This window comes from Carcharhinus amblyrhynchos, chromosome 21 (assembly GCF_965287045.1).
Source record: "Carcharhinus amblyrhynchos chromosome 21, sCarAmb.v2.hapA, whole genome shotgun sequence".
NCBI lineage: Eukaryota > Metazoa > Chordata > Chondrichthyes > Carcharhiniformes > Carcharhinidae > Carcharhinus > Carcharhinus amblyrhynchos.
In genome coordinates, this window is record NC_137344.1 from 7,401,600 (window position 1) to 7,419,068 (window position 17,469).

The window sequence follows — 17,469 nt, forward strand, 5'->3', positions numbered from 1 at the left end:
TAAGCAAGTGGAATGGGCAATAAATGCTGGCCAGCCAGTGATGCCCATGTCCCATGAATGAATTTTAAAAATTACAATTTTGAAATGTACTAGTCTCACATAGAACATTTTGGCTGGATATAAGAAACTTTGCATTATTCTTTTTTCCTTTAACTAGTTTTGCATACAATATAGAATTTTTATTGGATATAGTATAAAGCATTGCATTTTCCTTTGACCAACTAGAGATTTTCATATAAAATTTATATTGGATACATAATATATATAAAGCAGTGCATTTTCTCTTTAACCAACTAGTTTTGCATATAAAATTTCTATAGGATAGATAATCTATAAAGTGTTGCATTTTTTCCTTTGACTAGTTTTTCATAAATAATTTGACATATATATAAATCATTGCATTTTTCCTTTGACTGACTAGTTTTGCATGTAACATTTCTACTGGATGTGTAATGTGTAAAAACATTACTTTTTTTTCTTTTGACTAACTAGAATTTTTCATATAAAATTTATATTGGAAGGACGATCCATCAAGCATTACACTTTTTCCTTTAACTAGTTTTTGTATATGATATAGAATTTCGGTTGACATTGCGATTTTGAATTTTACCAATTTTGCATGTCATTTGACCACATGTAGTAGTTCTGTAAATACACATTATTTTTAGGTGTGTGTGTGTGAGCAGTGCAGGCCAGGCCGGGGGTTCCTTGTTGTTGCTCGTGCCGGGTCCCGGGAGGCGGCGCGCGCGAGGGGAAGGTGGTGGGGGAGGCGGGTCACGTGACCAGTTGACTGGTTGACAAAAATGGCGGCGATTCCCGAATACAACATGGATGCCGGAAGGTTGGAGTGAAGCAGGAGGCGACGGAGAAGGAGGAGGAGGAGGAGGGAGGAGAGCAAAGAGAGAGAGAGGGAGGGAGCGAGGAAAAGAAATAAAATAACAATAATCAGAGTGCTCGAGGCTCGGCGACTCCCTCCCGGAGACTGCGGAAAAGGGAGGCGGGAGGGAGAGTCTGAAAATAAGAATAATAATAAATCCAAATCTGTTTAATTCCCCTCTGGGGGAGGGAAGAGGCTTGAGGTGATTTTTTGGGGGGAAGGAGGGAGCGGGGGGGGGGCTAAACATAAAGTGAGGCGGGGCGGGGGGGGGGGGAATCACCATGAGAGGACGGAGAGGTAGGCCGCCCAAGACGCTCGATGCTTCGCCGGCGGGAGGTGGCGGGGGACCGGCCGGGAGTCTGAGGTATCGGGCCACCGGGGTAGGCAGAGGCAGAGGGGCCGACCGGCGGCTCAATCATGTTGAAGCTGGCGGCAGGGGGAGCCGGACGCCGAGAGGTGGCAAGGCAGGGAGCCGGGGCAGGGCCAAGGCCGCGGCTCAGCAGCAGCGGCAGGGCGGCCGCTCCCGCAGGCTGACCGTCAACAAAGTCATCTACGACGACCACGAGAGCGAGGAGGAGGAGGATGAGAGCCTGGTGTCCGAGGAGGACGAGGACGACGATGAGGATGAGCGGGAGAACGAAGAGGAGGACGAGCAAGATTCGGATTATCACCAGGCCACTGAGGAGGAGGAAGAGGAGGACGAGGACGATGATGCTAGTTATTGCACAGAGAGCAGCTTCAGGAGTCACAGCACTTACAGCAGTACTCCAGGTAATACACTTCAACAGTGGCAGCTTCTTCCGTCCCCTTTTTATTTTGAAATATGTTGTCTGATCAATGCCTCACGCCATATTTGGCTGTATTGTTTGGAGATCCCACTTTGTCAGGTAATGGCACATGCAAAACTCGTCAAACTTCTTTTGAGAGCCTGCATGCAACAGTTGCCATGGCATTTGCCAAAGTGCGACTTAACTGTTGGAACATTTAATCTGACCTACACTGTCATGATCATCTGAAGTTGCATTCGTTTGATCAGGGAGAGTAATTTGTTGCTGAATGGTTGGGATGTGCTCAAATTGCACATAGTTTGCTTGCTGCTTGTCCTGTTACAGAACTTGGTTGGGGGGCGGAAGGACCTCAATGACAATCTTGACAGTCCAATTGCTTCTGACATCAGATAAATAACTTTTTGGCCTGATACTGGGGTTTTCAACTTCATGGTTTTTACTTCTAAACGAAGCCCTTATTTGTTTGGTCATTGTTGTTTTGATTAAAAAACGGAAACAATTGTTCTAAATTTGAAATAGAATTCTGGAAATCCTCAACAACCCAATATAAAGGGATTGATCCATTTTATTTTACCTGGAAAGAAATAGATTAATCTTTCAAATAAGACCATAATAAATAAAGCCTTTTTGTAACGATAGTTTGAAGTTTTCCCTTAAACCTGTTTTGTCCTTTCCAATAAAAAAAAGCAACACTGATGTGTTCTCTACTAATTCATACTAGATTTCATAATTTGAAAGAAGTTTGATTATAGTTGTTTGGAGGGTTAAATAGCCCTGTACTTTGGAATAGAACTGACAGATTAGCAAGTTTTTTTGTCTCTATTGTCAGAATTAGATCAAATTCAGTCTGCCCAATGAATTTTTTCAAATATTTATTTTCAAATAATTTAGTTAATAAGGCGAATCAGTTTTGACCCTTCAAGTGATCGCTGAGGCATATTTTCCTAGGGTTGTTTATTTTTAGTGCATTGAAATTTGCAAATGGCAAACTGCTCTGAAAAGTTGCAGATTTATGATATACAAAGCAACCTTGTATTGTTGGTAATGTGAAAGGTAAGTAAAGGTACAACTTCCCTTGTGAATCAAATTGACTCGAACTATAAATGTAGGTCACGGTATTTTTTTCTCTGTAATCATCTAGCCACAATTACTTATGAAAATAATGGTTGACTGGTACATTAATATTGACACGGTTTTACAATTTTTAATGTTGAATATTTTGATTATGGAGACCTAATCCTCTTGATTTTTTAATTAAGGACTCTTTTTGTGCGTTGTTCTACTGCCATCCTGCATGCAGATACCTATCTTTGGGTTCTGTTTCTTGCCAACACAAATGATGCTGGCTTCAGTACTTCTGCTTTTTTTTTCATGCTTCATGTGCATCCAGGTAGTGTGCAACATTTCTACTAACTGATCTCAGGTTAACTTCCTCCCACGTTGGTTCAGTCACCAGAATGTTGTCTGCTTGCTTGTGCTGGTTATTTCATGATGTTGAAACCCAAATCCATGCAATAACCAGCTTCAGAATCACTTGTTTAATGCTCTCCTCTCTGACATACACTTCTCCAAGAATGCAAGCTAATTCAGAACTCAAACAGAGACACCTCTGCAACAGCATTTTCGAAATCCGTTATTGATTTCCTTGCCAAGTTAAAATCTGTACTCCATCACATTGAAAATAATTGAGTAGATTTAAAGTCCAATCCCACCGTGATATCTATGTTGAAGTAATCATCGCCATTTGTATGTCCCAGTTGTAACCTGCATTTCTTTGATATTTCAATGCTACTTTTTCCATACACCTTCTGTCCCATCTTCACTAGCTGTTCCTTCAATCACAATATCCCTGATCTTTGACTCTGTCCCTGAAATGTTTATTATTTTTCTTCTGTCCTTTTAAAAACTGCATTCCCAACTTGCTCACTTCCCCCCCCCCCCATAACCCTTCCACTGCACTCTCCGGTCTTGAGTTCAGTGTCACTTTTAAACCACAACCATTTGGATATCAATAACTGCTTTGTTAAAAAACAAATTATTATTCCAAATTTCTTTAAAACGTCATGCTCCTTATTATTCCCAATCAAATTTTGTTTTGGTGCTTGGAAGAAACTACTGATTAGTCAGTGATGTTTCTCATATCTGCTTGTGGAGATGTCAAGAGTTCAAAAGATGTTTTGTAAGATGTTAGTAAGTTAGTCTAGACTGTCTTTTTTTTAATGGTATTTGTGAATTGACTTCAAAAAGTGATAACTGTTGGATTGTTTAATGGACTTGGTGCACTTCTGGTGTGTTTATAAATGGACAGTCAATTTATTAATATTAAGCTGTTTTTAAAAGGATATTGGAACAAGATAGGCCATTTAGCCCCTTGCGTCAGTTTTTCTATTCAATAAGATCATGGCTGATTTGTGACCTGATTCCACATATTTATGGTGTAGCTGAACAGCATCCGGACAAGCTAACTGCTCAATCGTTTCATCTGGCAATGGATTTGTAAAATGCTGTTGAAGAGGTGCCTCAAGTTGAGTTCTGAATTAGCTGGAGTTGGTGAAGCAGGGTATGTCAGGGAGGGGAGCATTAAACAAGCGATTCTGGAGCTGGTTATTATGTGAATTTGGGTTTCAGTAGCATGAGCAGACAGACAACATTCTGGAGATGGAAGCCTCCATTTTGGTGACTGATCTAATGTGAGGAGGAAATTAACCTGGGATTAAACATAGCAAATGTTGTACACCACATAGATACACTTGAAGCACGGAGAAAGAAATGAGAAGTACTGAAGCCAGCATCATCTTTGCGCATAACTTTTTTTTCCTTTTAAAAGTTGGATTGTGGCATAGTTTAAAAAAATAGCTGCCCACAGAAGGAGGCCATATGGCTTAATCGAACATAGTAAATGTGGTTTTATGAGAGGTAAATTGTATTTGACAAATTTGCTCAAAATCTTTGAGGATGTAACAGGGAGAGTAGCTAGAGGGGAACCTGTAGACCTAGTGTATTTAGATTTCCAAATAGGATTTGACAAGCTGGTGCATAAAGCAAAAGCCCTTGGATTGAAAACTGGCTTTCACATAGGAAACAAAGGTTTCAGAATGAAAGGATGTAACTAGTGGAGTACCGGACGGATCAGTTCTTGGCCCGCAATTGTTCACTTATTTACATTAATGACTTGGATGAAGTAGGTTTCCAAATTTGCCAATGATATGAAGGTTTGTGGATGGGCATGTTGTGATGAGGATACTATGATTCTGCAATGAGATATAGATTAGGTGATTAGATGAAAACCTGGCAAAAGGAATTTAGTGTGAGGAAATGTGAGGTCATGCACTTCGGTAGAAGTCAAAAGGCAGATTATTATCTAAATGGAGATAGAGGGGAATCTGTAGATGTAGTACACTTAGAAATGCAGGTGAGTGAAGTCAAGCGGGATCTAGGTGTTCTAGTGTATGAATCACAAAAAAAAGCTACAGGCAGGCCCAGCAAGTAGTCAACAAGGCAAAAGACATTTTGGCCTTTATTGCAAAGGCACTGGAGTTTAAAAATAGGGAGATTTTGTTGCAATTTTAAAGGGTGTTGGCAAGGCCTCACCTAGAATACTGTGTGCAATTTTGGTTCCTTGACCTTAGAAAGGATATAGTAATGTTGGAGGCAATCCAAAGGAGATTGACCAGGCTAATTCCTGGGATGAACGGATTGTCCTAACAAGGAAGATTGCAAAATCTGGCTCTGTATTTCTTGGAGTTTAAAAGAATGAAGGGGTGACCTTATTCGAATATACAAGGTTCAAGGGGGCTTGACAGGGTAGATGATATATTTTCATTAGTGGAACAAGGAGACATAGCTATGTGGTAAAAGGTCAGTCATTTAAAACTGAGGTAAACCATGGTGATAAATTTCTGGAGTTGTCTGCTCCAAAGGGTGGTGGAGACTGGATTATTAGAAGCATTTAAGGTGGAGCTGGATAAATATTTGATTGAAGAATTTAGGGTTGTGGGGAAATGGTGCAGAAAAAGAGTTGAGGCCGGCTTAGAACAGCCATGATTGTATTGAATGGTGGGGCAGATTTGAAGGACCAGTGGTCTACTTCTGCTTCTGTTTGTGTTGTTGTTCTACAGAAGCTCTACTGATTTTGGAGAACAGTCAACTTAGACTCATTTTATTTTCTCTTCACCATTCCCTCCATATTTCCATGCATTTTTTCTCCAAATATTTATCCAATTAACTTTTGAAGGCTTTTATTGGATCTGTATTCGTCACTCAAGGGGACAATCGGTTCCAAATTGTATTTATTAATTGTGTTAAAAAGATTTGCTTGTGTTTCTGTTGGTTCAGAACCTGAAATCAGTGCCTCTAGTCATTGATCCATCATCTGTTAGAAATTGTTTCTTTTTTTTGGTCTGTCTACAAATCTAATATTAAACGCCTCTCTCAAAACTCTTGCAGGCCTTTGCTGTTTGAAATAGAATAACCCAGCTTCTCCAGTTTATTCATGTATCTGTAATCCCTTATTCCTGGAAGCATTCAGTAAATCTCTTCTGTATTCCTTCTCCAAAACCTTCATGTAAGTGTGGTGCCCAGAGTAGGGGCTCAAGGAGTTTTAAAAAATTTGTTCTAGCATAACCTCCCTTTTTTATATGCAAACTGAAAAGCCAAGGATCCCATATGCTTTATTAAGTGTATTTTTAACTGCTCCTGCCACCTTCAAAAGATTTGTACACAAACACTCAATGTGATGCTTCTTCTATAAGTGCCAGTGTCAGTTAGATGATTTGGGCATGCCAGAGATTAAGTTGCTTTCCTGATCCCTACAGGTTAGTACTCCATTCACTGGTTTCTGTCATCTCACTCCAGCTGGATTGCACTGCAGTGTGATTACGTGTAATACATCAATGTTTCCATTTAAAATTGCATCCTGTGATAGGTTAAGTAAAATGTCCAAATATATTCATTGAATTTACAATCCCACAAATTCTCCCTTAAAAACACTTCCAAACTTTAAACTATCAACTATACGTCGACCCTCTCACATAATACTACTTGCACCCTTCAAAATGCTATGAAGAACAACCATGTACTCACTAAGTTATATTCCAAGAACTCAGCAGACTTGCTGTACAATTTATCATTCGCTTCCAGTTGTGTAAATATTGCACATGGAATAAATACAATTTTTTTTAAAGGAGGTGAAGATGAGTTCTCAACTGTTATTTCTCGACGTTGAAACTTGTGTTTGGAACTGTAAAAGTTGAAATTATGGAAGTGTGAAAACAATTGGAGGGCAACAAACTGCACTTTTATATGTCTCATTGATGGGCACGTTGTTTACTGATGACTTGCCCACAGGATAATTAATTGTGGGGGGGGTGCAGGTGGTTATAAAATGTGTAAATTGATTGGACGGGAATTCGACAATGGTATTTCCAACTTGCCAGTCAACATATATGTCTTGAATCACCTTCAATTTGGTTATTGCAATAAAATCCTTGGGAGTGCAACGAAGATTAAATTACCTAGATTTATTCTTTGCCACATAAGCCGCACACTTGTGGATTGACTAGTGTTATATTGCCATGGTCAGAGAACAAAAGTTTATTTTAGAAATGAAAGTAGTTTAATCTTGTGGAACTAAAATGCTCCTTTTCTAAAATTCTTGTTCTTGTGCCAGATGTGCAGTGAAGTCATGGTCCCGAATCTCAAAGTTACTAATTGGACAGTATAATAGCAGGAAGAGAATGGCTTTTTAATTGTACCAATCTCTTTATATTTCCCCATTTATTTTCTTTTTTGTCTTGTATTTTATTTTCTGGCCAATGGTCTTTCAACTTTACTACTGCAATCCCAAGTGAAAATTTTGACAAGTACAGAAACAGAATCTTGGACCATTATTCTATGTTGCTAAGAAACTTGGTATGAGCACAGGTCTGCTACAAGCATACGCAAGTTGTGTGTGAATTCAAAAACAATGGAAACTCTGATACTTTTCATTAAGTAAATGTTTACAAATATGAGCAAAAGTAGTTGGAGGTGGTGTGTGGCAGTTGCTTTAATGATATTTACATTTGACAGCTGTACTTTGTACCAATATGTCACACCTCTGTATGGACTTTGAATATTACAGGCCATTGCAGACTCAGGCAAGTGATATACAATGTTCCACTCACAGGCCAAAGTTGACTTTAGGTTGACAGTCACCAATGATGTTAGAAATTTTACTTCTGATTATTCTCTGCATATCAAAACTTGACTTCAGAAGGGGCTGGCGGCAACCTGTACCAGAACTGAAATTGGATGTATTTCATTGTTGTTCAGGCAAATCTGGTAAAAAGCCAAGGATCCCATATGCTTTATGAAGTATATTTTTAACTGGTCCTCAAACAGCAAATAAAGTAACTGACTAGTTAATCTGTTGTGATGATGATAGTTGAGGAGCAAGTATTGACAGACATTGGGGGAACTCGCTTGGTCTTTTCCATGCACCTGAACAGATAAACGGAGCTCAAACTTAACGTCTCACCTGAAATATGTCACTTCCTACAATGCACTGGTACTGCATTGAAGGCTCTGGCCCAACTGTATACTCAGTTTTGCTCTTCTACAGTAGCGCCTGTGATGCCCTTTTGAGAAAGCAACATATACTGCAGATGAGTTATTTTTAAGTGTCTGAATTGCACCATCTATAAATTCACAAACTGTATGTGACATTTTGTCAGCTATAAATAAAACGAAATTAAAGTGTGGAAGACATCTACCTTCCTTGACAAGATTGCCATTTGTTTTGCAAGCAAAACACGGGAAACTATCTATCTGATCATATTTCCAAGCAATGTGAGGGCAGTGCAGTCACTAACCGAAACTAGGAAATGACATAGACAACAGAGCAACCGGACAACTGGATTGAAGAAATGCTATCCAGATTCTTTAGTTGAAGATGTGATTTTTAACAAATAAAAAGTTTTTGCATCAGCAGTTCGATAGCCAGCTGACCTGTTCTTGGGCTTCTGCTTGTAGCTATTGGAAGCCAATCAGTAGTGGGTTTAAAATCCTGAACATATCTAACATGAAGTATTGTGATTTTTTTTTCATCTGGCTTATAGGTATGAGGATTGAATAGTACTGATTAATGGGTGCCAAATGCTATACAGGTGTCATTCATGACATCAGGATGTCTGAGTATTTTACAGTTAATCAAGTATTTCTGAGCTGTTTTACAGGAAAATGCACTGACCAGTTTGTTCCCATAAACAGCACTGAGATAAATGGCAATTTATGTATTTTAATGATGGCTGAGGAGAAATGTTGACCAGACTTTGGACAGTTCCCTTGCTGCCCTTGATTAGTAGCTCAGGATCGTTTATACCCACCTGGGAGGGGAGACGGGAGCCTATATTAATGTCTCAACCGAAAGTCAACACTGAAGTGGGAGCCTGGATTATATGTTCAAATATCTGATGCAGAGCTCGAATGCACAGCTCTCTGATTTGGGTGAATGCTACCGCTGACCCAAGACTGATAACTTGCTTCTCAGAAATTTTGCTTTCTTAATGCTCCTAAAGAATCGGTGAGAATTAGACCAAATGAGGCACAATAATCCTTTCCCTGTTTTCCTATAGACAAATTGTGTAGTTAATTTTAAAAAAAGGATTGAATCTTTTAAACACTCATGCAACTGAAATCTGTAAATAATACATCCCTGGGAAATTGATTTTGTAAGCATCTTGGTTTGATATCCCCCATCCATCCTGATCTTGACTGATCAATTACAAGATAAGTATTTACCTCAAAGTATGTTAATGTTGTGCTGGTTGCAATTCTTTAGTTAACCTTGGTCAGGCATGCATTAGATACCTTCTGACTTAATTTGGGGAAAGGAATTGGATCATGTTTGTTTATTTTGTCTTTGTTTTTTAATTTGCTTGTCAGAGTAGTAGGGCTTTCCCACACCAAAATCATTATCATTAGACATTCTAACATTCTGGAATAACTTGCGATTTTTTTTTTTACTTCCCTGAAAAGGGGTGGGCATATTACTCAAGAATTATCTTGACACTGGGACCATGGGTCACTCTGCATGAAGCTTTACATTAGAATGTCATCATCCTTACACAAAGATTAATGGAAGTTTAGTGACTTGTTGGTAGTTTCATAGAATCACAGTGCAGAAAGAAGCAATTTGGCCCATCAAATCTGCACCAACTCTGCGAAAGCAAATCTCACTCAGGCCCTCACCTCCACCCTATCCCTGTAACATCGCCCATTTACTATGGCTAATCCACATAACTGACATATATTTGGAAGGGTAATTTAGCATGGTCAGTGCACCAAACCTGCACATGTTTAGACTTTGGGAGGAAACCCTCACAGACATGGGGAGATCATGCAAACTCTACACAGTCACCCAAGGCCTGAATTGAACCTGGACCCCTGGCACTGAGGCAGCAGTGCTAACCATTGTTCCATCTCAATAGGTTTAATACAAAACTGTTAATAGATAACTTGGAATTACAATCAGTTTGTATGTAGTACCTTAGTTGATGACATAGAATATAGGAAAACCAAAGGGCTGCTTCAGGTAGAGGTAGGAAATTATTTCTTTTTGGGAATACTTTTATTGGTCTATGGTGGATCCTTCGTTTCAGTTGGGTGGGACATATTTATTTTAGAAAGAAAATTTACTGTCCATAATGGAAGAGAATTTGGAGACAGCTGTTTCATTGCGTATATCATAATAGTTGGTTCTAGAATGGTATTGGTGATGCTAAGGAATTGGTCATGCTGCTTGGTTGTGAAATGATGCATAATATGATAGCACCTTAAACAGAAGTGAATTGTACTACATGATTTATTACAACTTGTGGCCTGAATGGAAAGATACTGTATTGTGGATATGTGATTAAGCATGTACAAATTATAGTAAAATAAGTATATACTTGCATTTAGCGTTTTTTTTTTGAAGAAAGGATTTGCAGTGACCAAGAAGTTTGGCGTAACATAGGTGGAGAATGGTGGTATTTCTCCTTTACTGGTGCCACGATTTTTGTTGTTGTTTACTTTATTCCAATCCAATCAAGTCAAATTAAAGCCAATTCAGAGTCCCAACAAGTTGGGACATTCCCGATCCAAGCTGACAAGACAGGGCTCTCACCACCTGTTTTGGGCTTGATTTACATGATCCAAGCTGATTGGAGTAGGTGTAGCTCCTCCTCCAGGGTGTGATCTAATTTGCATCTTAGCCAAGAGGCTGAGATGCCGCTTTAAAAAATTGCTTCAAATGAAGCTGAAATGTTACCTAATGACTTCAACCAAGTGCAGCATGTCGATACTACACTTTGCCTCTTATCCTTTTGGCTAAGATCATCATAGAAATGATCCCTACTGGCTAAGTAACCCACTGGTGCTGTGATGTTTATATTCATGCTGTTGATGGCAATCACCACTGTAAATCACCAGTACCACCGTGTTCCAGCTGCAGTGGAGGTCCACAGTTTAGTGGATATTGTCAAATCTGTGACTGGAACTACCTCCTTGAATTGCATTGATCTTTCCTGGCAGACCAAAATGTAAAGGCAGAAAATTGGTGCAGAGTTTTTCTTTTGATTTTCACTGCTCCACAGTCCAGACTGCATTAGGCCACAATGTTAAGGTATATTAAACAATAATGACCTCAACTCCAACCACCAAAAAAAAGCATCCAATACCGATTGCACTGGTGTAAATTATTTCCCCCTCCACATTTTGAACTCTTAACAAATTAACATATTCTGTGAGAATAATGAATGGATTTGTGTTGTAGTCTTGTGGCCACTAAGAACTTTGGTTGAGCTTACATCGCCTAACTTCAAGATTTTGTGTGATAGGTAGGGTGTGGAAACTGGTGCTGGATTTGACCTAGGAGGTGAAGAGAAATAGATCAAGTGTAGTATCAACATGCTGTGCTTGGTTGAAGTTGTTAGGTTACATTTTAGCTTCATTTGAAGCAATTTTTAAAAGCAGCATCTCAGCCTTTTGGCTAAGATGCAAATGAAATCAGCTTTGGAGGAGGAGCTATGTCGACTCCAATCAGCTTGGATCATGTAGATCAAGCCCAAGACAGGAGGTGAGAGCCCTGTCTTGTCAGCTTGGATCGGGAATGTCTCAACTTGTTGAGACTCTGAATAGGACTTGATTTGATTGAATTGGAATAAAAACAAAAAATTGGTATCCACCCACTCAAAAGTTTTTATTTCTTGCAGTACAGTAGAATCATGGGCAGAAGGAACCCATCAAGTTTGCACCGTCAACAGTCCCATCGAGGCCCTATCCCTGTAACCCCACGTATTCACCCTGCTAACCCTTCTAACCTATGCATCCTGGGACTGTAAGGGGCAATTTAGCATGACCATTGCACTTAACTTGCACATCTTTGCGCTGTGGGAGAAAACCGGAGCACCCTGAGGAAACCCACAAACATGGGGAGAAGGTGCAGAATCCACACGATGACTCAAGCCAGGAATTGAACCCAGGTTCCTGGAGTTGAGACAGCAATGCTAACGACTGTGCCACCATGTCGCCCAGTACTGGAGAAATTGTAACAATGGTATCTGTAAAAAGTCCAAAATACTACAATGTCACCGGAATTCTGGTCTATCAGTGTTTTGAATTGTATTCATGGCTTCTTTGAAGCTTTGATGCTAATCAGTGTGGGAAATCGCAGCAGTTGATTCTTTGTCTTGCGTTCTTGAAGCCATTGACTCATAGTTAAGTATAATTCTACAGTTTTGGTAGCTGTCTAATAATTTGAACAAGTGACAATTCTTCATGCATGATCGGCACTGTAATGCCTTGGTGGCTGTACATTGTGCCCAATCCTGTTCTTACTCAGCAGCCCCTCAAACCGTTTTCAACAATCACAGAGGGGAAAGCTGCTTTTTTTCCCACATCCATCCTCTTAAGCGTGCTGAGGCTGGTTGTGCTATTTGCAGTAGATATCTTAGTTATGTAAATTCTAGGCTGGAGTTTGAAAATGTAACTTTCCTGTTTTTTATAAGTTAGTATTATGTAATGCAATACTATTTCAGCATTTGGATGCTTTGCTTTTTGTTGAAGGAGCCATTGTGAATGAGAAGAGGTAGTTATCCAACATAACTGTCTGCTCTGTCTTCAGTGTTAAGGATCACTATTTTTACTTGAAAACAAGGGAAACTTACGCTGAATGATTTCATTAAGATAATCTACAAAACTGAGTAATAGGTTCTTCCCTGATAGAGGAGGCACGTCATGTACTTTGAGACACTCCCAGCAATATGAATAATGTTTAAATGCATAAAATAATTATGATTAAACATTTGCTTACAAATATTTTGGACTTAATTCTCTTTGAACAACATTAACACTAGAAGGACTAGCTGAAAGATAGCATTAAGTTTGCTAGCATGAGGTCACAGAATTAATGTGCACACTTTTAAATATCATATTTCCAACAACCTGAAGTGGTTAAATGGTACCTGAGAACATTTACAGATTTACTACCTTCCCCCATTGACATCAGTAGCCTGTTCAAGGACATTAAAAAATATAATTTTTTTTGGAGGAACAGTTTTCAATCATGTGAAGAATTCATGTTGAAGATCCAAATGGAACACCTATGTACCAACACAAATAAAAGAAGAAAATGCTGCAAATACTTGTAATTTTTGTGTGGCACAAACTCAAATTTTGTAGTTCATTGTCATGCAGGTCTATGGTAAGGAGCAAGTTCAACACATGCACATTTTAATTTCTGTGAAGTTAACTTATTCAAGAGAAATACATTAAGATCTAAAACACTTGTGTTACCTGAATACTGTACACTCTTTGTATTTCCACAGTCGTTAACATCCTTTTTTAGCTATTGCTTTGAAATAAATGGTTTTGCTTATACTTTTAATGAGAAGTTATATTTAGGAGAAGGAATAAGGTGTTGATTGTCGACTAAATAGAACAGTGTTTTTCAAACTTTTTTCCCAGCATGCTACTTTTTCCAAATGGTCGTCCCTTGCGACACGCACCGCGTTCACTTAGTACTTGTCTGTGGCCCCCTCTTCCACGTGAATTGGTGCCAAACGCACATACGGGGTACACTGATCCGTTCTTGCTTCATGTGGTCATATACTGTACTGCAGTGAGGATTTACCCAGGAGAAAAAAGGTTAGGCAATCTTTAGGGATCATATTTGATGACCCACCAGTGGGTCACAACTCTTTGAAAACATTGAAATATAGTACTGAAGAAACCTAATGAAGAATTTGATGTTGAGTAATGAAGTCCAGTTTCTGAAGTGTTTTGATTTGTAGGTTTGGAGAAGTGTGGTGAAAACTAAATGGATAGAAAAGCAATGAGGAGGCGTTGGCAATACTACATGAAGAATGTAACACTTAAAGCACGAATAGACCAGGCTTGAATACAGTTAAGATTAGTACATGGAAAGTGCCATATTTCCATCCTTTTGGCAACATTCAATGACCATTTAATATGCCACATTTCGGTTGATGTTTATTACTGATCTTTTGTAGTGCAGAAACACTGCAATACTCTGGCACTCTGTCACCTGAAGAGAATGGCACTGATCAAAATATTCTTTAGTATTCTGAAAATAGGAACCTTTTTTGGGGACAGAGGTGGTTTGTTTAACAATGTGCCATTCCCATGAGCTACTGTGGCCTTGTAGAGGAAGGGAAATACCAGGAGTGCTCTTAAGTGTTTATCTACCCAATTTATTAAGGGTATTTTTACCCAGGCTGATCAAGATTTTTAACCTTCTGATGAAATTTGCTAATTTCTGCTTGCTTAATGCCAGGCACTTTTAATGACATCACTGACTGTGTATTTATATTAATTGCAGTAACTTCAGCCTGGCAGCTTCTAGATTGGGTAAACATGCTATTGACTATATGCTGTTACAACCGCAACCATTTTGGGCAAGCGTGATTACATACTTGAACATTTTGTGCATGAGTTGAAAATGTCTACCTCGCATGTAAAGAATTGAGGTAGGATAGTTATTCTTCCCCCGTCCCCACATTCTTATGGCAGATGGAACTTCAGTGGGAATGTAGATAAATGATAAGGGCAGATATCAAAACTGTTATTACATTAGTTGTATGCTGCCATGTTGTCAATTTGTCATTGAGTTGTGAGAGAGGAAGGGGCACTTATTTTAATGCATTTTTTCCATTCCACTGTGACTGATTGCAATTGGATTTTCTCAAAGAGAAAAGTCATTTTTCTATCTGAGTTTAAAATCAGTTGTTAAGAAGACTGGTGTTTCTTCAACATTGACCATGTGATAATGGTAATCTGGCATTGATTTTAGTATATGGAATTACTGCGCAGTTTTAAATTACTATTCTGAGCTAAATTTTGCAATTTTAGAATATTTTATTGTGGATCTTTGACATCTGGTTTCCTTACTGTTAACCTGCTGATTGAAAATGTCTGCAGGGTGGGTTTGCACTAAAAGTGACACAAACACGTTAAATTAAGCAATATGTGATCTACCCTTTTTTTGAAGAAAGCAGTTACTGGGCCTAATAATCATGCCTGTTAAGTGTATTTGTAGTGTGATAGCAAATGACCAACCTCTACTCAGTTTACACATTTGCATTAGATCAGACTTACATTTGTACTGAATTAAGATTGTTTTCAATACAACTAGATGTCTCAGCAGATAATTGCAGACCAGGGTTTTACCAGGCTCTTTAAATATATGCAAAAATCTTAACCTTGTTAATGAATAGCTAATATCTTTCATTTTATTAAGATTGATTTAGCACAAGAACATGGAGGATCTTTGGTGAAATGTATTGTATTGTGTTGCTGGATAACAAAAGCAATCCAAGAGACTAATAATAATAGAGAAGAATGCCCCTGCATGTCAGATTACATCTGAGAAAATCTATCAGTGAAGTCCCCTGTTGTGCTAGTCAGTTATTAATTTATCTGCCTTATAGTAGAGAAGGAAGGTTCAAGAAAATGATTGATTCTGAACTAATGGCATGAGTCAAAAACTGATTTAAGAGAAGTGATTGGGAGAAGCAATGTCTTGTTATGTGCCCACAGAAAATGACATTACCTTTGTAGCGAGTAACCGATCTTTTGTATGGTAAGGTGCTAGAGCCACAAAGAAGGCACAACACAAAAGCTTTAACTGTGTTTTGTGATGTGATTGATCGATCTCGCCTTCTCACTTTTTTTCCCTCTGTGTCTGCACTGTTCCCCTCTTCTCCCATTTACCCCCCCCGCCTGGCTTCTCCCTTTTAGCTCTCTATCTGGCACATCAGACTTGTTGATGAAGCTTTGATTAGCAGTCTTTCTTAAATGAAAGTTTCCTGTGCATGTATGCTTGTAGGATGTAAGTTGTCAGTTGGTGAAGCAACCCGCTCAATTTTTTTGAGCAATGTTAATACAATGCCAACCCTATGTTTCCTGAGTCTAAATTCCTTTGGCTAATTTATTGAATTGTGATGTGCAAAGCTGTGAAGCAATTTGAGAATATATTAGAATTGGCAATAGAAATCCCAAACTTGTTCCTTGTATTTTTTTTCAGTAAAATTTATAATTATACAAGCATCCAGCTTTGAGCTTTTTCCCTGTAATCAACATGGCCCTTTTCAAATATTGGCCATTCTAAAACAGAAATAAAATGCTGAAAATGAGAAGATGCAGTAAGTTATTTTGTCAATGTGCTAAACTTTGTAAAATGAGGTTTAGCATACATCTGGTATTTGTTCTAGTGAATTTTTAAAATGACTGCATCAGATTTATTTACTTCATTTTCTGCCATGATAAAATTTAAATCTTGACCTCTGGATTAAATATTTGGATAAATATTAATATCGCCAAGCTTGAAAATTGGCCTGGCTATTAATTAATCCATTCAAATTGCTGCTCATATCCTATCCCACATCAAGTCAAGTTCACTGATCACCCTGTGCTTGCTGATTCACGTTGGTTCCCAGTTCTCCTCACATTTAAAATTCTCATCCCCATGCTCAAATTCTTCAGTGCTCCTGTCTCTGTAACTATACCCAGCCCTGTCACCCTCTGCAAACTCTACATTCCTCCATCCCTGTACACTCTTCACTCCGTGTGTTGTGTCTACATCCAGACCCTAGATTTCCCCATCAAAATATCTCTGCTTTTAATCTCTCTTCTCTCCCAAAAGCCAAGTTTTTTTTTGTTTAATTGCCTCTCCTAGTAACAACTACTTTGGGCTCTGGCAATTTTTATTTGATTAGGCATATGTGAAGTATCTTGGTTTTTTTCTATATTAAATATGTTTTAAATACAGACATTTGTTTTAATTTGGAAAGGAGATAAAATGGTTAGAATGAAGTTCATAAGAACATAAGAAATAGGAGCAGGAGTAGGCCATCTAGCCCTTCGAGCCTGCCCCGCCATTCAATAAGATCATGGCTGATCTGTCGTGGCTCAGTTCCACTTTCCCGCCCTCTCCCCATAACCCTTAATCCCCTCTCTTATCAAGAACCCATCAACCAGCTTCTTAAAAATATTTAGCGAGGCAGCCTCCACCACTTCAACGGGCAGAAAATTCCAGAGATTCACCACCCTTTGAGTGAAGAAGTTCCTCCTCAACTCCGTTCTAAACCACCTCCCCTTTATCTTGAGGCTGTGCCCCCTAGTCCTACTGTCTTTTTTGAGCAGGAAGAGTCTCTCCACCTCTATCCTATCCATCCCATTCATCATCATATACGTCTCAATGAGATCTCCCCTCATTCTTCTAAACTCTAACGAGTACAAGCCTAGTTTATTCAGCCTCTCCTCATA

General features: G+C 38.9%; 1 protein-coding gene across 22 annotated transcripts in view; it reads left to right on the forward strand.

Annotated features, from left to right (window-relative positions):
- The first annotated feature begins 1,158 nt into the window (after positions 1-1,158).
- Positions 1,159-17,469, forward strand: part of bptf (bromodomain PHD finger transcription factor) — a 160,383-nt gene continuing 144,072 nt past the window's right edge. For all 22 annotated transcript variants that reach the window (XM_080209404.1, XM_080209392.1, XM_080209383.1 and 19 more), the window contains exon 1: positions 1,159-1,648. In XM_080209404.1, coding sequence (XP_080065530.1) covers positions 1,159-1,648 — 490 coding nt within the window. The remainder of the gene's footprint in view (positions 1,649-17,469) is intronic.